This window comes from Heptranchias perlo, chromosome 7 (assembly GCF_035084215.1).
Source record: "Heptranchias perlo isolate sHepPer1 chromosome 7, sHepPer1.hap1, whole genome shotgun sequence".
NCBI classification, from domain to species: Eukaryota; Metazoa; Chordata; class Chondrichthyes; order Hexanchiformes; family Hexanchidae; genus Heptranchias; species Heptranchias perlo.
Genome location: NC_090331.1, coordinates 27,840,114 through 27,863,918, shown reverse-complemented (window position 1 = coordinate 27,863,918; position 23,805 = coordinate 27,840,114). Strand labels below are relative to the sequence as shown.

General features: G+C 41.0%; 1 protein-coding gene across 1 annotated transcript in view; it reads right to left on the bottom strand.

Annotated features, from left to right (window-relative positions):
- Positions 1 to 23,805, bottom strand: part of LOC137323576 (low-density lipoprotein receptor-related protein 1-like) — a 1,400,855-nt gene that overhangs the window by 236,456 nt on the left and 1,140,594 nt on the right. Inside the window, exons 48-53 of the mRNA XM_067987196.1 lie at positions 23,053 to 23,166; positions 22,565 to 22,714; positions 10,532 to 10,654; positions 9,158 to 9,277; positions 4,977 to 5,105; positions 3,647 to 3,769 (exon numbers count right to left, since the gene is read on the bottom strand). Of these exons, the coding sequence (XP_067843297.1) occupies positions 3,647 to 3,769; positions 4,977 to 5,105; positions 9,158 to 9,277; positions 10,532 to 10,654; positions 22,565 to 22,714; positions 23,053 to 23,166 (759 nt within the window). The remainder of the gene's footprint in view (positions 1 to 3,646; positions 3,770 to 4,976; positions 5,106 to 9,157; positions 9,278 to 10,531; positions 10,655 to 22,564; positions 22,715 to 23,052; positions 23,167 to 23,805) is intronic.

The following is a 23,805-nucleotide window of genomic DNA, read 5'->3' as shown; positions in this document are numbered from 1 at the left end:
AGTAGATACTATTCAGAGTCATGACTATCCTTTCTAAACTCTGAAAAAAAATGATACAATTGAAAGCTATATTTCCAGTTAGAATCATAGAATGATTACAACACAGAAGGAGGCCATTCAGCCCATCGAGCCCGTGCCGGCTCTCTGCAAGAGCAATCCAGTTAGTTCCACTCCCCCAGCCTTTCCCTGTAGCCCTGCAAATTTTCTCCCTTCAAGTACTTATCCAATTCCCTTTTGAAGGCCATGAATGAATCTGCCTCCACCACCCTCTCAGACAGTGCATTCCAGATCATAACCATTTGCTGCGTAAAAATGTTTTTCCTCATGTCGCCTTTGGTTCTTTTGCCAATCAGGTTAAATCTGTGTCCTCTGGTTCTCGATCCTTCTGCAAATGGGAACAGTTTCTCTCTATCTACTCTGTCTAGACCCCTCATGATTTTGAACACCTCTATCAAATATCCTTTCAACCATCTCTGCACTAAGGAGAACAACCCCGGCTTCTCCAGTCTATCCACGTAACTGAAGTCCTTCATCCCTGGAACCATTCTACTAAATCTTTTCTGCATCCTCTCTAAGGCCTTTACATCCTTCCGAAAGTGCGGTGCCCAGAATTGGACACAATACTTCAGTTGTGGCTGAACCAGTGTTTTATAAAGGTTCATCATAACTTGCTAGCTTTTGTACTCTATGCCTCTATTTATAAAGCCCAGGATCCCTTATGCTTTTTTAACAGCTTTCTCAACCTGCCCTCCCATCTTCAACGATTTGTGCACATATACCCCCAGGTCTCTCTGTTCTTGCACACCCTTTAGAATTGTACCATTTAGTTTATGTTGTCTCTCCTCATTCTTCCTACCAAAATGTATCACTTCGCACTTCTGTTAAATTTCATCTGCCATGTGTCCGCCCATTCCACCATGTCTATGTCTTTAAGTCTATTACTATCCTCCTCACTGTTACACTTCCAAGTTTTGTGTTATCTGCAAATTTTGAAATTGTGCCCTGTACACCCAAGTCATTAATATATATCAAGAAATGCAGTGGTCTTAGTACCGACACCTGGGGAACACCACTGTATACCTTCCTCCAGTGCGAAAAACAACCATTCACCACTACTTTCTGTTTCCTGTCACTTAGCCAATTTCATATCCATGTTGCCACTGCCTCTTTTATTTCATGGCCTTCAACTTTGCTGACAAGCCTATTATGTGGCACTTTATCAAACGCCTTTTGAAAGTCCATATACACTACATCAACCACATTGCCCTCATCAACCCTCTCTGTCACCTCATCAAAAAACTCAGTCAAGTTAGTTAAACACGATTTGCCTTTAACAAATCCATGCTGGCTTTGCTAAATTAATCCACACTTGTCCACTTGCTAATTTTGTCCTGAATTAGCGTTCCTAAAAGTTTCCCCACCACTGAGGTTAAACTGACTGGCCTGTAGTTGCTAAGTTTATCCTTACACCCTTTTTTGAACAAGGGTGTAACATTTGCAATTCTCCAGTCCTCTGGCACCAGCCCCGTATCTAAGGAGGATTGGAAGATTACGGCCAGTACTTCTGCAATTTCCACCCTTACTTCCCTCAGCAACCTAGGATGACTTATCTACTTTAAGTACAGCCAGCCTTTCTAGTACCTCCTCTTTATCAATTTTTAGCCCATCCAGTATCTCAACTACCTCCTCTTTTACTGTGACTTTGGCAGCATCTACTTTCTTGGTAAAGACAGATGCAAAGTACTCATTTATTACCTCAGCCATGCCTTCTGCTTCCATGCATCGGTTTCCTTTTTGGTACCTAATCGGCCCCACCCCTCCTCTTACCACCTGTTTACTATTTATATGCTTATAGAAGACTATTGGATTCCCTTTTATGTTAGTTGCTAGTCTGTTCTCATACTCTCTCTTTGCCCCTCTTATTTCCTTTTTCACTTCCCCTCTGAACTTTCTGTATTCAGCCTGGTTCTCACTTGTACAATCAACCTGACATCTGTCATACACCCCCTTTTTCTGCTTCATCTTACTCACTATCTTTTTCGTCATCCAGGGAGCTCTGGCTTTGGTTGCTCTATCTTTCCCCCTCGTGGGAATGTATCTAGACTGTACCCGGCCCATCTCCTCTTTAAAGGCCACCCATTGTACAATTACAATTTTGCCTGCCAATCTTTGATTCCACTTTACCCGAGCCAGATCCATTCTCTACCCACTAAAACTGGCCCTCCACCAATTAAGTATTGTTACTCTAGAGTGCTCCTTGTCCTTTTCCATAGCTAATCTAAACTATGATCACTGTTCCCTAAATGTTCCCTTGCTGACACTTGTTCCACTTGACCCACCTCATTGGAAAATAACAAAAATTTCCGCTATGTGCAGTCAGTGGGCAAGTGATGACAAAGTTGGAAAATTACCCATTTGGTACCTTCGTCATTTCATTAATTATAATCATAATCTGTTAACCACAAATTTGGTAATATGTTGTACTTTGTGAACTCAATTCTAATGAAGGGTCACACCTAAAACTTCAATCTTTCTTTCAGATGCAGATCTCCCTTGTATAATTCTAGAATTTTCCATTTTCCATTAAGGAAAAAGCACTGCAAAAGTGCAAGGCAATGCAATTCTCCCCGGACTTTCTCTCAGTTTGGTCAGAAGAAAAAACATAATTTTTGACCAATACTTCAAATTAAAAAATGGCCACTGAATTTTTTACATTTCCTTTCCAAAAATGATTTGGAGCTATATAATAAGCTTCATCACCAAAGCAAATTTCAAACTTTGAAATACCGAGAGCAAATATCATCATAATTTTCTCTGATTATGAATCCTCAGAATTTTTCAAAATATTATACTTTTCTGTGTATCTTATTTGCTTCACTATTTCTCCTGAACCATAGCCATTAGAAACAAGTCATTGTTACTGCTAGAAACCATAAACAATAGAGTATGATAATGAGGTTTACCACTTTTTCTACCTTGTGTAGTTTCAAAAATGTGTGGTTGATTTTTTAAATCAGTATTCTGTGGCAAAAGTTTTTATTTAATGGATTTTTACAGCCCATTGTAATGCTGAATCTATTATGGTATTGCACTGAATGGTTTACATTGTTGGTATTAAATGTAGTGATACTGGGAGCATAAGAAGCATTTAGTGAGGGAGGGAAGATCAGAAGAGGGTCTGAGGAAAGGGGAGTAGAACAAAAAGGAGAATCAGTAGCATGGAGTAGTATGCAGAGAGAAAAAAAACAGTTATGGTTGTATATTATATTGGCCAATGAATAAATTCCCAGAGTTTAAATGCTACCCTCAGATTCACTAGGACGTTCATAAATTACAGCCTATGTCATGGGAACTTCCATTTAACCTCAGGCGTTTAATTGGGAAAATGTTTAAAATAGTCACTGTTGCATCACTCACTGTTAATTCAAGCTGGTAACCTAACCATTTGGTCAAGTAAAACTTGTTAACTATTACATGAGAGGAAAAGCTGTATTCAGAAAATGGTAAGCATGATTTAAAAAGACCACCTGTAGATACAATTACAGCCCTTGATTACATTATCTCAGGACAATACTGGTAACAGTAAAAATGATAGTCCAATTCAGGGTACCACCAACGTTTGGAAATTAAGAATATTTATACCTACCACACTCTGGAGATTCATCAGATCCATCTCCACAATCATCATCATGATCACACACGAAGTATTGTGGAACACACAATTTGTTCTGACACATGAAAGCTTTGTTATCACATGTGCTATTATGAGCTAGAATAAGGAGAAACAATAAAATGAGATTAATGTTGACAAGTATATGTAATAGTTATTATACAAGTTGAAGTTATTGCAGTGGCATATGGGTCCATTGATGTGGTCAGAACATGTATACAACATTCATATCACATAATAAATTGCATGCACACTGATGTTTTACTGAAAATTGTAATTATAATTTATTATGTAATTGAATATATTTTAAGCTTAAATATATGTCATCCCACAAAAGTGAGAAAGATAAAATTGTTACTTGCAGCAAAAATGGCCTAAGAAGTGGTGTTTTAAACCATTATCGTTAGTCTTAGCTCAGTGGTAGCACTCTTGCCTCTAAGTCTGAAGTTCATTAAGTTGAAGCCTCAGCTCAGGATCTAAGTACAGTTCTAGGCTGACACTTCAGTGCACTATTGAGGGAATACGGCATTCTTGGAGGTGCTTTCTTTCAGATGAGATGTTAAACCGATGTCCTGGCCTTTTTCCAAGCAGTCCTGTCGGTGTTCTGCTGTAACTCATGTAGGAGTCCAGTTGAAAAAACTGTTGAGGAAATTTTCCCCCAGTGTAATGTACTTAAACTATGCTTGTGCCTGTAATGTTTTAGATTCTGTCATTCCATAATATCTATCCAACCACTAAATGTTAATTCAATGCTTAACAGTATGTTATTGTGGATGTATTAATAAAATAATGTTAGCGCAAGAATTTCTGTGCTAGACTTAATTTTTGAAGGCTCTGGCAGGGCAAAACTAATTAATTTAATTCAATAGTGTACTGCTTCTCCAGTTTTATACCAGGCAGCAAGTTGAAAATCTACCCCGTGGATTGTAAATCTCCAACCCAATTCTCTGGTGTGCAGTTGAAGTAGAAGGGTGAAACATTCATCTGATACCTTTGATTAACATTCTTTACATGGTTTACAGATTTACCACTTCCCAGTATTATTCTTGAAACAGAAATGCAGAGGACCACAACACAAGATGTTACGCTGTACGCTACACTGTCATCTCTAATTACGTATGAACTAGTTTGGGTTATATAAAGTAAACCATCTGTGTCATGTCTGACATAACTCACTCACTCAAGTCTTTTTGAATGATGCAGTCAATGCGACTTTATTGGTTCATTTTCCAGAAACCAATAACTGTCTAACTGTTGTGAACTCTTGTCTTAATAGACCAAACCGATCGTTTCTAGCATTACCTACCGCAACCAGCTGTGGAGAGTTCATCGCTTCCATCTGGGCAATCTTTATCACCATCACACAGCCAATGTTTTTGGAGACAAACATGAGAGTTGGGACATTGGAATAGATCAGGAGCACAAGTGACTGAACCTGTGGTGGTGAAATAATCGATAAATAACAAGTTCAAAGAGTAACATTTGAGATGGTGTGTGAAATTAGTCTCCGTTAAATATTTTTAGAAATATAAATAAGTTTGGGCTATGGGTTCCTCTGATTATTAATTTAAATTAAAAAAGTAGTTATGAACAACTAGTAGAAAGCTTTGATGGACTTGTCACCTATTATTACTGCTACTCCAAATCTTGCTCCGATCATAAAATAAGTGAACGAAATTCGCAAAATGAAAGAAAAAGTGTGCTTAAGTACTACTAAGTGCTTCTTGAGTCTAGCTTGCAAAATTCATGCAGAATTGCACTGGAATTCTGGGGGCGGGGGGAAGATACAAACAAATCATAGTCAGAGTGGGGATCAGTTGTACGAAGAAAATTCTATCCCAAGGTTATATCAACATGTCATGTGAATATCGCCTATACATTCCAAAGAAAATACATCTCATTCAGGTTGTGTTGTAATTCAGCTCCAGCAGAATAATACTTAACCAACGTCAAAATTTCTAAAAATAAAGCACCTGTAACAGATACGTCATAGGTCTGACTGACTTAGAGGGGTATAAATTCGTTGGTGCCTGGTTTTGGCCGTAAAGGTAGCAATGCAGCCACAACGCGCGCCCAAACTGGGAGGCCCAAGGCCAGCCTGAAATTGGACCTCATTAAAATGAATTGGGCGGATTGCCGGTGTCTGTCATGCCTCCACAGACAGTTCACCCATTTGAAGAAATTTATAAAAGTCCACTTGCCTCGTCGTTTTCTTTATGGCCTTTCTCTATACACCCTACATCTAAGTCCTTTCCCAGCTTAGGATGTAGCAATGATGGCTTGCCACTCAGGCAATTCCTCTCCTCCATAGGATTCTTAAGGTTTGAAATCTGTGTCTGTGACTTCCCTTGTTGTACTTTCACCAGTTTCTATCTGAGTCACTGCTATTGGGTGTGGTGCCTACAATAATTTGTGTAGCGCTATGTGTTGACATCTTATGTTGGAAATCAGATCCACCAATGTCTTAATCCCAAAATGACTCGAGCTTCATACAGCATTACGCTCTCTTCCCAGCACCTGCTCGTCCTGGTTTAAATATTGTCTCTCCTGCCTCTATATTGCCACTGTGTTTCCTCATCCAGGGGCATTAAAAGTTTGTTATGATGTGTCTGTATGTGTGCTCGTGCTTGTTTCAGGTATGTGTGATGTCAGTTGGCAGTTTGTGGACTACTTCTAAGTTGCTGAGTGCTGAAGACCACCTGATTATCCTTGTGCAATGAAGGGAGCAGAGCGAACATTAGGGGGTACGTAAGTGTATTTATCCATTTAGGTATTGTATTGTCACCACATGAACTGGTACAGGAGTCCCGCTGTGAAGCAGAGCAATGGGACTTGATAGTATACCTTGTGGGCCACCTCACAAGGCAGCCCTTTTATGCTCTTGCTGGTTCTTCTTTGTTAAGGCTAGTGTTCGTACATGTAATACTGTTGCAACATATGATGCTTCACTTAAGTGCCTAAACTGTCTGGTTAATTGATATTCTGCATGGATTGAATGCATCAGGTCCTGAAGTAAAAATTCTACTTATAGCAATTTTGTTCGGGTCAGCAAAAAGGCCATATATATATTGCATTCTTGGCCACGATTACACATTTGCCACTGCTACTAAACTTAACATCAACAATAATATCCTTGCTGATGTGTCCTTCAGGCCCATGATAAGACAGTATAATTTGGCACATTGAAATTCATTGATTTCTATCTGAGTAAGAAGTACAATTTTCAACTTCTGAATTTTCACGTCAATATCTGTCCTTTCCTGCTAACTTACAATAATATTGAAGCCTTATCTTGGTGGCCTATTTTATGTTGTGACATTTGTTCAGGACTTCCATCGTGATCTTCTCAGTGAGCTCACCTGATCTGTTATTTACTACCACTCTGTTTGTCTCCATTCTGTAGTACTTCTCATCCCTCCAGCATCAAAAAGGTCACTCCTTTTTTTCCATCATAATCTTTTAGTCAGTAAATTGGGCTGTCCAAATTTGACCATTCGTTATCCTTATGAATTTAGTAGCTTGTAGTGTGAAGAAACATCATTGTAGGCATATTGTGATTGACCAGTTTATGTTTACATTATGGTGCAAATTTGTGTTGCATGAAATTGACTACAGGAAATTGTGGCCAACAACCATACAAATTTCTTAAAAGTTGGGTTATCAGCCTTTTATTAAGATGAAAATAGCCCACTTTGTGTGTGTCTGAAAAAACATAAGATTAAGCTTGTTCGTTTGGCAGAACAGAATTTTAGTTGCAATGGGAACTACTGTTGCTGAGATAACATGATAGTAACAGGAATGTGCATACATCTGTTGGTGAGCTCACTAAGGCCTGCAGAGTAACATTTTCTATCTCAAGAGCCAGTAAATCATCCATAGAACTATAAAACTTTACAGCACAGAAGGAAGCCATTACGCCCATTGTGGCTGTGCGAGAGCAATCCAAAACTAATCCCACTGTCTTGTTTTCTTCCCTGCCCTGTATTTTCCTCTGCTTCAAACAAGAAGGATACCCTCAGAAGTTTGATTTTTCCCCATTTATGGTGTAGATGATGAGGGGCAGAAAGATGGAGGTGAACAGAACCAATGCAAAATAATGAGAAAATTAAAGAAATGAGAGATTTCTTAGGCAAAGTAAAAATGGAAACAAAAATCAGGTGATAGACAGTAAACAAGAGTTGCACGAACAGATCTTATTATTGCTGAACAAGACTATAGAATGGGGATGGATTACTTTTTATCTGCAGTGTGCATTTGCAATAGATTCAGTCCAAGTTACAGCACCAAAGTTACTATCCCATTTTTCCTATGATGTAAATTATCTACCATTAGGGAATGACTTTGTGTCCCTGGACTGCCTCCTCACCCAAAATTCTTTTCTGTAGTTGAGCGACTTTCACAGATTTTTAGCCAAACCATTCAATAATGCACCATATGGTAGTGAGGGTCTCCATCTCAGTTGGACAGAAAAATTGGCAGAACCCTTGTTGTCCCTTTGGAATTATACTTTCTGTTGGCTGATTGCAGAGCAGCATTGAATGCAGCTGTGGACAACTCTGTGGCCCAAACTGTTCTCCCTGGTGAATGTGGCACACAATAACCATATGCTCCAAAATGCAAGAGGAAGCCACAGTTACTTCAAGCACCATTTTAAAGTATATAGCAGATTTATAGGAAACAAGGACTCAGCGTGACTGCCAGGTGGTATTTCAAGTTCCCTCAGATCTGTCTCAGTTCAATTAGGCAGAATGCAAATTTCAATTGAAGCAGATAGCAATAATTGGCCTAAATGAAGCAATTCAATTACTAAGGCCATTTAGCTATTGAGAGTCACAGCTTTGGGGGTGTGTCTGGGGCTATTTTCAGTGGGAATTCTGCTATTTGCATCCTCCTAAGGCCCAGCAGAAGCCATGCTTGCTGAAGGTTCCAGATATCTTGAGGATAAAGGTCATGCATTCCCTTTGGGGAAATATTTAAAATTTTAACATTACTTCTCAGGCTGCTAAGGACCTCTAGTGCCCCTAGTGTGTTGGTTGCACCTCTACAGGTGTGGGTCACCCACCCCGACTATTTAAATGGCCCTGCGCCCACGATTTGGGATGGAGTGAACTGCAGTATACAGCGGCGGCTGGAAGTTCTGACCTGCCGCACTTCTGGTGGTGGAACAGGGACTTGAGAATTTGTAGCCCAATGCATTAGGCTGAAATTAGTACGTGGGTTGAAAATAAAATGGCACTTCCCAATATCATAAATCTGATATTCACAGGATTTGGAAGCGTTATGCAGATAAGTAAAAACTTTCAAGAACCAAATAATTAAATATGCAGATGCGATCACATTTCAAAAATCTGTTTTGGTAACACCAGGGTTTATTTACCAAACCTAAACAAGTGTTGTAACTGCTGTTAAATGTGGGCTGATGTCATGTACCAGTGGACAAAAAAGTACACAAGATTACTGTTGTCTAATCTCCAACTGAAAACTTACCGCAGAGAGACTCTACTTCATCGGCACCATCCCCACAATCATCTGCACCATCACAGACCCACCGATTAGAGATACATTTGTGATTTGGGCATTCAAACTGATTCCATGTACAAAAAGAATCTGTGAACAAAGGCATATGTAATATTAGTATCAATTCAATGCTTTGCTAGATTGTAGTAGGTTAGTGTTACTCAAACCTGTCATAATTGATGTACCATTAAGCCTGAATCTATCAGTCAAGAATAAAAAATGGTTTAAGACTTATTTTCATGATCCTTAAATTGTCATTTTGAAATATTGTATTTCATGTAGTATAATGTATGACTGAGATTGAAAATCTTGAAATGGAAGTTTAGTTAATAGACTTAAAACTCCCTGTCTTCTTGAAACCCTGCCAATATTAAAAGCCACTATCTAGAAATAAATAGTAGCTTCAGTAGTGAATGGAATGGACCATAAATTTTCACAGATGGTCTTTTCCATTTAGCCATAATTTTTCAGTGTCAGGCTGCTCTATTATTTTTCTGTCTATCCAGGAAATCTGAACTTTCCTTTCCACCAGAGACAAAGTTAAATGCTTAATCGGATTCTGAAGCGAGAAATATAAAGTTTCATAAAACTACTGAGCTTAGCATAGTGTGTTAGACCTTGAAAGAGCAATATGTTCAAAATAATAAAATGACTGATTAATAGCTACTTGATCTGAAGTATCTGTTTCTAATGTAGGTCAAGAATAGAATTTACAGGAATAAAATGGCAAACCACACCATTAGTTAATAATTCAAAACTGCATGCAAACTGTTTTAGAGCTTTTCATCAATATTTCAGTGATATAGCTTGTGTATATATTGAGTTATAAAAGAAGCCAGGGTTAAGATTCATCTATGTAGAAGAAGCTTGCATTTATATAGTGCCTTTCACAACCTCAGGATATCTCAAAACGCTTTATATCCAATGAAGTATTTTTGAAGTTGGAATATAGGAAACATTTATGCACAGAAAGGTCTCCTAAACAACAATAAGATAATATCTAGATAATCTGTTTTTTAGTGATGTTAGTTGAGGGATAAATGTTGACCAGGACAACGGGAGAACTCCCCTTATTTTCTATGAAAAGTACCATGGGATCTTCTCCGTCCATCTGAGAGGACAGACAGGGCCTCGGTTTAATATGTCATCCGAAAGATGGCACCTCCCACAGTGCAGCATTCCCTCAGTACTGCACTGAAGTATCAGCCTAGATTATGTGCTCAAGTCTCTGGAGTTTAGGTTGAACCCATAACCTTTTGACTCAGAGGCGAGAGTGCTACCACTGAGCCATGGCTGCCACCTAATATAAAGGATTAGATGTAGCTAGTATAAAGGATTAGGTACCACAATGGGATTCATCTGTTCCGTCTTCACAATCCTCTTCTTTATCACATATCCAGAAAGCTGGAATACATCTCCCATTCGGACATGCAAAATAGTGTTCTTTGCATTTGAGCTTGTGGTGAGCTACAAGAAAAATCAGCACAAAGTATTTATTTAGTATTTCAGAAATCTCACAACTATTCTATAGAGAAGGTATCACACAGCACCCAGTGTGTCACTATATTTAAACAACTGAACCCAACTGACGAAAATGCAAATAAAAACAGAAAAAAACTGGAATACACATTGACACCTGAAAAAATAAGATGGGTTAATGTCTTCAGTGGAGCTCCTTCATCAACCCTGAACCACAGAGTTTCAGACACATTAGGGCTGATTTTCCTGGTTCACCCTGCCCTGGTGTTGGACAGGCACAGCGTGCCTAAAGCATGCTGCATCTGTCAAAGCTTAGCTGGGGCCGATTTTGGTACATCAGGTCCAACTGCACTCCGAGCACAAGCCTGTCCCAGTAGGGTCCTGTGCCAGCAAATGGAGGAGGAAAGTGGAGTACAGCTGGAGAAGCCTACAGGTGCAGGCCTGGATCCCTGAATAACTGGCCAGAAGGTCCGAAAGTTCAAAGGTGTGGTGGGTACTTAACAAAAAATGTAGCCACCTAACTTTGGGGTCCTCTTTGGCTTGCTGCCAGCACAATCACATTGTTGGCTTCTTAGAACACTGCTGTGTCTGGGCAACTCAGGTCATGTTGCCAAGAACTTGAAGCAGAGGCCAAGAGTGCCTCTCTCACCTTAGTTACATCAGTTCATTGGGCCTGCAAGCCGTGTTTTACCTCTTATCGTTTAATCTTCAGCCTCTACCTCCCATGGGATGCCTTGGGGATTCCTGGGCAATGTAAAGTGGCGGAGATCCAGCAAAACCTGGGACCTCCTGGCCAGTGATTCAGAGATCCAGGCCTGCACCTGTAGGCCTGTCCAGCTGCACTCCACTTTCCTCCTCCATTTGCTGGCACAGGCTTGTGCTAGGAGTGCAGTTGGACCATGTTAATCGCCTGATACACCAAAATCAGCCACAGCTAAGCTTTTTCCCTGACCTTTGCGCCTGGCAAATGGGTCCAGTTGGGCCTGTGAGTTAGTTAAATGAAGTATTACAGTGGGACCCAAATGGGACCCTATTTATATAACAGGTAAGTATTTTTAGTTTTCAAAAAAACTGTTGGGATAAAGGAAATTTTAAAACATGGAGCGTATACATTCTTCTTAATTTTGTACTTTATGCAGATTTGTGACATTGGGAATTATGGGATAAATTCACTGGTCCCAGGCTCCCATTAGGGAACTGTGCATCAATGGTGTTCAGGCCGGAGACAGGACTACAACACTGTAGTGTCAATTCTCTGGCCCACGTTCCTTTTGAGCACAGCTCTCCACTGGGAGCATGATTCTGGTGGACTTACCCATATATGTAGTGGATTCAATGTTGTTTGTGAACTGGCAGCCTTTGCTTTGTTTTATTGAGGTTTTTAATTAAATGGTTGCGTTTAATTTTATTCAAGCATTTTATTATTGACATATTTCCCCTTTTAACAAACATTGGAATGAAGAGTAACAGCAGCAGTGATACAGCTGGTCAAAGCTAAAAATAGCCTTATGAGAAAATGGTATCACATGAGTCTTGAGGGTAGACCCACTGTACAAATACTGGTGTTTTTAAACTTAAATTCATGCAAATATTCGAAAGATCTAAATATTTTAATTATTTGTATTGTAAGGACTAATTTCTATCACTGCCATGTGGTAACTACACCCAACCTCAAACAAACCATCGTTCGCAGCAAATTACCCAGCCTTCAGGAGAACAGCGTCCACGACACCACACAACCCTGCCACGGTAACCTCTGCAAGACATGCCAGATCATCGACACAGATACCACCATCACACTAGAGGACACCACCCACCAGGTGCACGGTTCATACTCCTGTGACTCGGCCAACGTTGTCTACCTCATACGTTGCAGAAAAGGATGCCCCAGAGCATGGTACATTGGCGAGACCATGCAGACGCTGCGACAACGGATGAACGGACACCGCGCAACAATCGCCAAACAGGAGGGTTCTCTCCCTGTCGGGGAACACTTCAGCAGTCATGGACATTCAGCCACCGACCTTCGGGTAAGCATACTCCAAGGCGGCCTTCGAGACACACGACAACGCAAAATCGTCGAGCAGAAATTGATAGCCAAGTTCCGCACCCATGAGGACGGCCTCAACCGGGATCTTGGGTTCATGTCACACTACACGTAACCCCACCAGCGAACAAATGTTATCTGTTTTTAATATAACGGGTCATTGACTGTCTTCCTTCTCTCTCTCTCTCTTTTTTTTGGGGGGGTTTGTATATTCGGTGGCCTTTTTAGGTGACACCTTTCTGTCTGCTCACTGTGATTGCCTTGGCAACGGGCAGTAATCACCAGGCATTGTTCTGGGATTTTAAAATGCGAAGGATTCGAAAATGTCATTTCCATACCGTTCACCTGACGAAGGAGGAAGCCTCCGAAAGCTTGTGGAATTAAAAATAAATTTGTTGGACTATAACTTGGTGTTGTACAATTGTTTACAATTGTCAACCCCAGTCCATCACCGGCATCTCCACATCATGTGGTAACTAAATTAATGCCTTTTTCCAATAGGACTGACACAAGAGGGTCGATTTTCCTTTCTCCCTCCCCAGTGCTGTGTGCGAGAATGGTTTAGCTTGCCTGATGACCTCTGTGCTTGGCAAGGCCTCTGTGTCCGATGTTGATGGCTTAGGTTTAGCTTAGGCACGTCCCCAGTGTAGACCTTCCCCCTGGCAGGACCTTGCACTAGAAACCAAAGATGGAAACAAGAGCACAGCTGCAGACCTAAGAGGACTGTAGTTGCAGGCCTGGCCAAGGGCTGAAGATCCTGCTGAAGGAAGTAAATGATTGCTTACCTGCAGTAGAGCTCCTTTTTAGCTTGCTCCTGGGCCTCCCTTCCCTTCCAATCTGAGGAGGGTCATGATAAAATGCCACCACCAGCTTTTTAGGGTGCTCCTGTGCCTGGGAACCCCATTAATATATTTTGAGGAAACTTAGTCTGGAGGGCCAGTAACACCTCTTCCTGCCTCATTAATCTAGCACCACTGGGCCTGTTCCTATTGCAAGTGTAGGCCTTAGTCCGCCCATTGAGAAAGCCCCTCGGAAACCCTACAGCAGCATAGAGGGCAGTGGAAACCTGATATATTGGATCTCTGTTCCCTTTTTCTCTCCTTAGGACCTAGGGACTGAACATTATCCAGGCCCTATTACGAGGAAAATCAGCACCAAGATTTCCACATCGGCCTTCTATGAAGTGTGCAATAATGCAACATCTGAAACATTACCAATAGTTAGCTGTATCTTGTGGTAGTGCATCACTGTAGTATGAGCTGTGCCACTTAGTGATAGCAGCTGAGCTCGTGCTCATGAGTCATCCTCTGCTGAGTTCTAGGTATAGTCAAAGGTTCCGAGGAGGCATTAAACAAGGGCCAAGCATTTCCCCACAACAAGGGAGGCAATATTGGAACGACAGTCACCCAGATTCATTTTGTGTCCATTTTACATTACATAGCAATAGTTACAACATGCAACTTAAAAAAAAGTATAGAAAAAATAAAGGATCAACATCAGATGGTACACAGCAGAACAACAGTATTGCAAAAATAACATAAGGACAAGCTTATAACAGGTGACAAGGCAACCTGGTGCATATCCACCCATGAGTGAGTGTTTAGACATCTAGCCTTGAAATTAGAATAGCTACAGAGCCCAAAATTAATAAAGGCAGTTGGGAAAGCTACTCCATCTTGCTTAATAGGCTTTGACACAATTTATTCTGTGCCTTCCTGTCACTATTAGCAGAGGCCTGGGAGAAGGTTAGAGCAGATTGGCTGGCACTTTCTCAGCAGGGGAAGGTAGTTGTCATGGAGAGACAAAGAAGAATGGAACATATAATGATTTTAAAAACCTGACAAAGTGGCCTCTTGTTCATTCCACTTTGATGCAGACAGTTTATGGTGCTATGCAACTGTTCTCATTACACATTTTGGGAGAAAGATAAATACTTGCAGAAATAAAAGAATAAAATGTAAAAGATGTCTTGAAGCCTATTCAGTAGCTATGTCTCAGTGAATAAAATAGTTTTTAGCACCTTGGTGCTTTTAGTGTGATATTTAGTGTCGGCATTTTAAATTTATTCATATGAATATAATTTATTAGTCCAGATGGACAAACAAAAATGGTACGTTGCATTCCACTGCACTGCATGACATTTAGATACAACCGAGGCACCAGGAACATTTGTCCTGGTATGCGTTGCGCCCGTTTTTCAGGCAAAAAATGACGTAAAGCACACCAATTTAGCAGGCGGACAGTCTATGCCCAATCTGCGCGGCATTGGTGCCACTGCTAAATTCATGGGGTCCTTTTCTTTAGGCATCCTGGGCTACAAATAATGGCCCTCTTTTCAAAATTCATAAGAATATAAGAAATAGGAGCAGGAGTAGGCCATACGGCCCCTCGAGCTTGCTCCGCCATTCAATCAGATCTTGGCTGATCTTTGACCTCAACTCCACTTTCCGGCCCGATCCCCATATCCCTTGATTCCCCTAGAGTCCAAAAATCCATCCATCTCAGCCTTGAATATATTCAATGATTCAGCATCCACAGCCCTCTGGGGTAGAGAATTCCAAAGATTCACAACCCTCTGCATGAAGAAATTCCTCCTCATCTCAGTCTTGAATGGCCGACCCCTTATCCTGCAACTATGCCCCCTAGTTCTAGACTCTTTAGCCAGGGGAAACAATCTCTCAGCATCTACCCTGTCAAGCCCCCTAATAATCTTACATGTTTCAATGCTTCTAAACTCCAGAGAGAATAGGCCCATTCTACTCAACCTCTCCTCATAGGACAACCCTCTCATCCTAGGAATTAATCTAATGAACCTTCGTTGTACCACCTCCAAGGCAAGTATATCTTTCCTTAGATAAGGAGACCAAAACTGTACAAATATTCCGTTTTTCTATTCTTCCTACCAAAGTGAATAACCTCACATTTCCCCACATTACACTCCATCTGCCACCTTCTTGCCCACTCACTTAATCTGTCTATATCCCTTTGCAGACTCTTTGTGTCCTCCTCACAGCTTACTTTCCCACCTAGCTTTGTATTGTCAGCAAACTTGGATACATTACACTCAGTCTCTCCATCTAAGTCATTAACATAGATTGTAAATTCATCAGGCCTGACCCAACATTGAAATCTTCACGGGGCAAGCTGCCTATGGAGGCGTGACCATTGCCAGCAGCGTGTGCCGAGTAAACTGATGAGGTCAATTTTCATTGATCCTTGAGCCTCTTGGTTCAGACGCACGCTGGTCAAAATCTACCCCGTTGTCTCCTGGTTCTACAATACTGATTACGATGATTTGTTTACATATAAGAAATACTTTGGGACTTAATGTAACAAGATGTTCATGTACTCATGATGAAAAACGACTGAAGATAGATGAACTTTCTAGCAAGACACAGAAACTACTGTTGTGCTGCTTGCATCTACATAGTTAAAAAACATTAGCTTTGCTAACGAGACTATCCTGGGACTCGTGCTACTAAATATGTTGGTCATAATGGCCACGAGTTTCTGCGAGATTGTACTGGCTTTTTCAACGCAATCCGGCCAAATCAGCTCAAAACATCGCAGAATTTTGAATTATGCCGGGTGTAATTCGAATTTCTGCAAAGTTTTGCACAGGCTCAAAAAAAAAATGGCTGAAACTAGCCCCTCCCACAAAACTGGCCACGTTCCCCCACTCGAAACAATGAGGATGGTGAGTTTCCACCGAATGCGCCTGCATGCAGCCGTTCAAGGAGGGTTTTAAAATTAAGCTTGTTTTCTTAGGCGCAAAGGCACGAGTAGGCACGGTTTGGATATTTTAAAATATTAAATAGTATTAATTTATTGAGAAACTGACTAGTATACACCAATGAAAGTGGTAAACGCTTCAGTATAGTTTTTTTGAGTCATTTTTAGTGATTTTAAATCAGGTTACTCTTAGGCAGATGACTGGACACCTTTATTAAAATCGCTTATTTTTTTGTGATAAACTCATTTTCAGCTTTATTAATAAAACTGCACTGGGTTACCACACTTAAATACATCTCTTAACTACATGAATGACTATCTTTGATTGCAAAAATAATAAATGATTACGCTTTGTTAAGTTGCTGAATTGCGCTGATTCATGGCAGATTTTACGTTTGTGATGATGTTAATGCATTTTTGCGGAAATTGGGCATAGCTCAGCGTAGAATGAGCCAATTGTAAACAATTTTACAACACCAAGTTATAGTCCAGCAATTTTATTTTAAATTCACAAGCTTTCGGAGGCTTCCTCCTTCGTCAGGTGAACGATGTGAAAATAGTTTTTCACATCGTTCACCTGACGAAGGAGGAAGCCTCCGAAAGCTTGTGAATTTAAAATAAAATTGCTGGACTATAACTTGGTGTTGTAAAATTGTTTACAATTGTCAACCCCAGTCCATCACCGGCATCTCCACATCATGACTAGAATGAGCCAGCGCAATTTTTGGGCACAAATTGCACCTAAATGCCGATAGCGCCCAAAACGAAAACTCCAGGCCAATATGTTTAAAATAAGATGCTTCTATTCAGAATTTCCACCAACCCAAGTCTCAGAGCACATCTGTTTAACATGTGCACATTTCTTAATAATACAATTAGAGAATTAGGGGCTACAAATTGGGCCGCGTAGCGCCTGTTGTGTAGGCGCTATGCGGCCTCCTAAGGACCGAAAATGGTGTCTGGAATGTGCGCGCACACTTTTAGCGTGACGTGCGCAGGACGCCATCTTGGTAAAGGCGCATGCATGGATAACGAACACCGGCAGCATGTAAAGTAGGGAGAATACGCAGTAGATCAATGCATAATGCTGATTCAAAGGGACAGTTGCGATTTTGGAACTCAACGCTCCAGCACAGCTGAACAGGTCGTAAACAGCATGGAGGACCCCCCCCTACCACCATTATTTAAAGGGATCATGCAGGAGTTACAGGTTAGTTGCTGGATTATTGCTTCTGACTGCTGATGCATTTATAGCTGTTTTTGGAGGTCTCCTAGACTTGTATGCTAGGACTAAGGCACATAGCCTAAAAATTAGAGCCAGGTCTTGCAGGAGTTTAGTTAGGAAACGCTTCTACATGCAAAGGGTGGTAGAAGTTTGGAATGCTCTTCTACAAACGCCAATTGATGCTAGCTCAATTATGAATTTTAAATCTGCGATTGATAAATTTTTGTCAACCAAAGGTATTAAGGGATATGGGTCTAAGGTGGGTATATGGAGTTAGGTCACAGATCAACCATGATCTCAATGAATGGCGGAACAGGCTCGAGGGGCGAAATGGCCTACTCCTGTTCCTATCTTCCTATTTTCCTATAACAAAGTTTCAATACTCGACAGGAAGTGGGCCGGCTCGCTGACAGGCAACAACAAGGGCACTGGTGGAATGGCAGGTGTGGGACAGGAATGCTGTCATCCTGAGAGAGGACAGCAGGTCCATGTTCCATGAAGCCACTGCCACATGCTGTCTCCTGTTATGCACCACTTCTCCTGCAAGAAAGCAGGACATGTGTCCTGCAAGATATTTGGGTGATGTGGCTGTCATGGTTGAATAACTGTCAGTGTGTGTGACCTGTGAGTTGAGAATGCGCGGCTTGCAACAGTGTAATGAGAGAAGGTGAGAGGAAGTATCTGATTGGAAGAGTTGAGTGCTGATTAAGTTGGTTGGTATGTGGGTGATGGGGGGTGTAATGCGTGGAGCAATGGATGCGGCTAATGGTGCAGTTGGTAGGAAATGCCACTTGACAGTTACCTCACTCACCTTGACCACTCATATCAAAGCATCAAACTTCTTCCTGCACTGCATCCATGTTCGTGGTGCTATGCGCCTGGCATTGACTTCATCCCCTGCTGCCTCCCACTGCTTCGGGAGCATATGTCTGGAGGGCCTCCTGCCCCCCCCCACCCCCCCCTGCTGATATAGGATGTCCCTCCTTCTGTCCACTTCTTGCACCAAGGCCTCCAGTGCATCAGCAGATAACCTTGTGCACACTCTATTGCAGGCCTGGTACAAACTCAGATCGGCAGATTGGTGAGGTCTGGCATGCAGATTGGAGGGTGTGGGGTTTAGTAGTGCGCAACCTTTATTCAATGCCTTAACATAACTCAGCAGTTTGTAAACATAGGGACGGGACCTTCATCTGTATTTTATGTGTGCGATGTCTGATCTCCGTTCAGACTCCGTGCGGACCCGTATCTTATACTTTGCAAATTAAAGGTGCAGGCTGCCTTTAAGAACAGAAGAACATAAGACATAGTAGCAGGAGTAGGCCATCCGGCCCCTCAAGTCTGCTCCGCCATTCAACAAGATCATGGCTGATCTTCTACCTCAATGCCACTTTTCTGCACCGTTCCCATATCCCTTGATGCCTTTAATATCTGGAAATCTATTGATCTCTGTTTTGAATGTACTCAATGACTGAGCTCTCTAGGGTAGAGAATTCCAAAGATTCACCACCCTCTGAGTGAAGAAATTTCTCCTCATCTCAGTCCTAAATGGACTACCTCTTATTCTGAGACTGTGACCCTTGATTCTAGACCCTCCAGCCAAGGGGAACATTCTCCCTGCATCTACCCTGTCGAGCAATGAAAGAATTTTGTATGTTTCAATGAGATCACCTCTCATTCTTCTAAACTCGAGAGAATACAGGCCTAGTCTACTCAATCTCGCCTCATATGACAATCCCGCCATCCCAGGAATCAGTCTGGTGAACCTTCATTGCACTCCCTCTATGGCAAGTATATCCTTTCTTAGGTAAGGAGACCAAAATTGTACACAATACTCCAGGTGCAGTCTCACCAAGGCCCAATATAATTGCATTAAGACATCTTTACCTCTGTACTCAGATCCTCTTGTAATAAAGGCCAACATATAATTTGCCTTCCTGATTGCTTGCAGCACCTGCATGTTAGCTTTCAGTGACTCAAGTACAAGGACAGCCAGGTCCCTTTGAACTTCAACATTTCCTAATCTCTCACCATTTAAAAAATACACTGCATTTCTGTTTTTCCAACCAAAGTGGATAACTTCACATTTTTCCACAGTATATTCCATCTGCCATGTTCTTGCCCACTCACTTAGCTTGCCTATATTTCCTAGATGCCTCTTTGCATCCTCCTCACAACTCACATTCCCACCTATGGAAATATTACATTTGGTCCCTTCATCCAAATCGTTGCTATAGATTGTGAATAGCTGGGGCCAGGCAGCAATCCCTGTGGTACCCCACTAGTCACAGGCTGCCCACCTGAAAAAGACCCGTTTATTCCTACTCTCTGTTTTCTGTCTGTTAACCAATTCTCAATCCATGCCAATATATTACCCCCAATTCCCTGTGCTCTAACTTTGTTCACCAACCTTCTGTGTGGGACCTTATCGAAAGCCTTCTGAAAATCCAATTACACCACATTCACTGGTCCCTCTTATCTATTCTACTAGTTACATCCTCAAAGAACTCCAATAGGTTTGTCAAACATGATTTCCCTTTCATAAATCCATGTTGATTCTGCCAAATCCTATTATTATTTTCGAAGTGTCCTGTTATCACATCCTTTATATTAGATTCTAGCATTTTCCCTACTACTGATGTCAGGCTAACAGGTCTGTAGTTCCCTGTTTTCGCTCTTCCCCCCTTTCTTAAATAGTGGGGTTACATTTGCTACCCTCCAATCTGCAAGAACCGTTCCAGGGTCTATAGAATTTTGGAAGATGACAACCAATGTATCCACTATCTCCATAGCCATCTCTTTCAAAACACTGGGATGTAGATCATCAGGTCCTTGGGATTTATTGACTTTCAGTCCCATTAATTTCTCTAGTAATTTTTTTTAACTAATTCTAATTTCTTTCAGTTCCTCATTCTCGCCAGACCCTTGGTTCTCTAGTATTTCTGGGAGATTTTTTGTGTCTTCTTCTGATAAGACAGACACGAAGTATTTAGAGGTGCAGGCTGCCTTTAAGTGGTGCCAGCCACTTGCGATACCAGGGGTCCCCTGCTGATGAACGTCCATTCAACAGCGCAGCTATCAGGTAAATCACCAGACAGCACGAATGTTACGTGCTGCCTGCATCTCAACGACCGAGCGTGGGTTAATCGCGCTCCGCGACCCCCTCCCCCGGTTTTGGGGGTTATCCAATATAACCCTCTAGATCTCATGCTTCTCACATAGCCTGCTGTTCTCATTGATTGATGTGAAATATGAATAGCTAAATGTTGCCAATTTCTTTGATAGCAAATGAAGTCAATAGCTTTCAGGTTTTACCCAATATAGCGCATTATAATACACTAAAAAAATTATAAGAGAACATGTGACAGGTGGAAGTGGATTACAATGTAATAATTCAAATGACAGTTTCCTCAGAACGGGAGTAGGCCATTCAGGCCCTGAGCCTGTTTCACCATTCAATTAGATCATGGCTGATCTATATCTTAACTCTATATGCCTGCCTTGGTTCCGTAACTCTTAAAATCCTTGCTTAACAAAAATCTAGCAATCTCGGTTTTTGAAATTTTCGATTGACCTAGCCTCAACAACTTTTTGGGGGAGAGTGTTCCAGATTTTCACTGTCCTTTGTGTGAAGAACTGCTTTCTGACATCAATATTGAATGGCCTAGCTCTAATTGTAAGATTATGCCCCGTTGTTCAGGGCACCCCTACCAGAGGAAATAGTTTTTCCCTAACTACCCTATCAAATCCTGTATTCATATATCACAAAATATGAGATCAAAGTTCAGTTTGTAAGCTGTTTAAATTCTAAGACTAATCCTTGCCACCCACCCTATGCTGGAAATCTCCAGTCGCATTGTTCATGGTTATTCCAGATACTACAGGGCATAAATGCGAAAGCGGGCGCAACGATGGTGAGTTTAACAGTACTTTGGCCTGCACCTGATCTTTGTGTGCGTTCAGGCCACTGTTAAATTCATTAGGACCTTTTTTTTTTAGGTGGCCAATTCATTTCAGGGCCAGTTTGTAAAATTCTTGAAGACACATTGGAGCTTGCGCAAGCTCTAACTATTTTATATGATTCTAACCATTGGTCCTTTAATGGGCTGTTGGAGGCCGCCTAAGAATCAGAAAGTAATAGTTTTCTTACTTAACCTAATTTGGAGCCAAGAGGAGCAGGAGCAGGAGTGCTCCTCCCACCTCCACAGTCGCCGTCGTCATAAACATCAACAACAACAACTTGCATTTATATAGTGTCTTTAAAGTAGTAAAACATCCCAAGGTGCTTCATAGGGGAGTATTCAGAGAAAAATTGACACAGAGCCAAAGAATGAGATATTAGGATGGGTGACTAAAAGCTTGGTCACAGAGGTAATCTTTAAGGAACGTTTGAAAGCAGGATAGAGAGGCGGAGAGGTTTAGGGAGGGAATTCCAGAATGTAGGGCCTAGACGGCTGAAAGCACGGCCTCCTATGGTGGGGCGAAGGAAGTGGGGAATCCACAAGAGGTACCTACACCACTTGGGTAATAAACTGGTGAAGAGAATCGCCTGATTTTATTTTCCATTGAAATCAACCGAAATGAAAATCAGACAGGTTCGATAATGGGCAGGCAATGCACTCTGCCAGTTAACGCCAAGCTGCGAATGTGAAAATCACCCCCAGGTGAAAAAAATACAAGAAATCAATATTTTCTATCACTGGTGTGCAGTATAAAAAAATGATCAAGATATAACAGATTATGATAAATCATTCAAAATGTTGCTGGCATAAATCCCTCGTACCTGCCTGAGGTGCATGTAAGTTATGCAACTCAGTGTTTTTTATTTTGATGAACTTTCATGTCCTAATGCGTGTCCTTGCTTTTTGTCGTAAAGAAAATTACAAAAGATAGTTACCTTGGCAATTTAATTCATCTGTGTAGTCACCACAATCATTGGAACCATCACAAATCCAGGATGGAAGGATGCAGAGGGAGGTGTTAATACATTTTATGAAATTTGCAGTCTTAACTCCAACTTTATAGAAACCAGTGCAGTCTGTGTTACCTGAAGTAGAATTGATAGAAGTCATCCAGTTAAAATAAATAAAGAAAAAAGTTTTCATCTTGCTGATCAGAACTCATCATCACAAGTTTTCTATACTTCACTGCAAATTATTACATACTTGAAAAATAGCATTAATGCTATTATAGAGTTTTCTATATTTTTATTGTAATCCATGAAAAATCTATGAAGTGTGAATAAATGTCTTGGTAGTATTATACAAAATAGTGCTTTAGCAAGTGACACCTTCCAGTTATGTGTGATGGCCAATGAGTGCGCATCCACTTCCTGTGAAATGCCAACAACACACATTAAATATATGCTAGATGCTTACAACTTACTGCAATATATTTCATCAGAAGCATCTGCACAATCTATCATCTGGTTGCATTGTGCTGATTTGACAATGCAAGTCCCATCTCTGCACTGAAATTCAGTTGCACCGCAGGTGGAATCTGTAACATGAAGGCAAATGATAAGCCGAGATACAATTTTCCTCTTAACTTAAATTTAAGTTATCATTGTATCATAGTAGTATCATAGTATGTTACAGCACAGAAGTGGACCATTCGGCCCATCGTGCCTGTGTTGGCTCTTTGAAAGAGCTATCAAATTAGTCTCACTCCCCTGCTCTTTCCTCATAGCCATGTATAGTAAAGTTACTTAATTAAGTTTAATTTAAGGAACTAATATTCTGCTCCTGCACTTGTCAGCCAGTGATTTTCCGCCCATCAAACCGAATGGGTGGAAAATGTAGGCTACCAAGGGTGCACAAGCAGAAAACCCTGGCCAAATAATTAGTTCATATGCGTTGAAGAATTCATAGCCAATGCCAAACTATAACATTTCAACCTAAATCAGAGAATATAAATGATTATATTAGAATTAGTACAAACTTTTAATACAGCTTACACTACATGCTGGAAATAATGAGGAGATAACACAGGAGAAATAAGATCAGAAATCCAATAGGTCACTTTTTGAAAGGCTCCATGTTGGGAGCAAAATTTATGCTTATATATAAACCCCGATAGTTTTCAATTCAAGTACCGTCCTTGGGGAAAGGTTGAATTGGTTCAAATAACTCAGGAAGC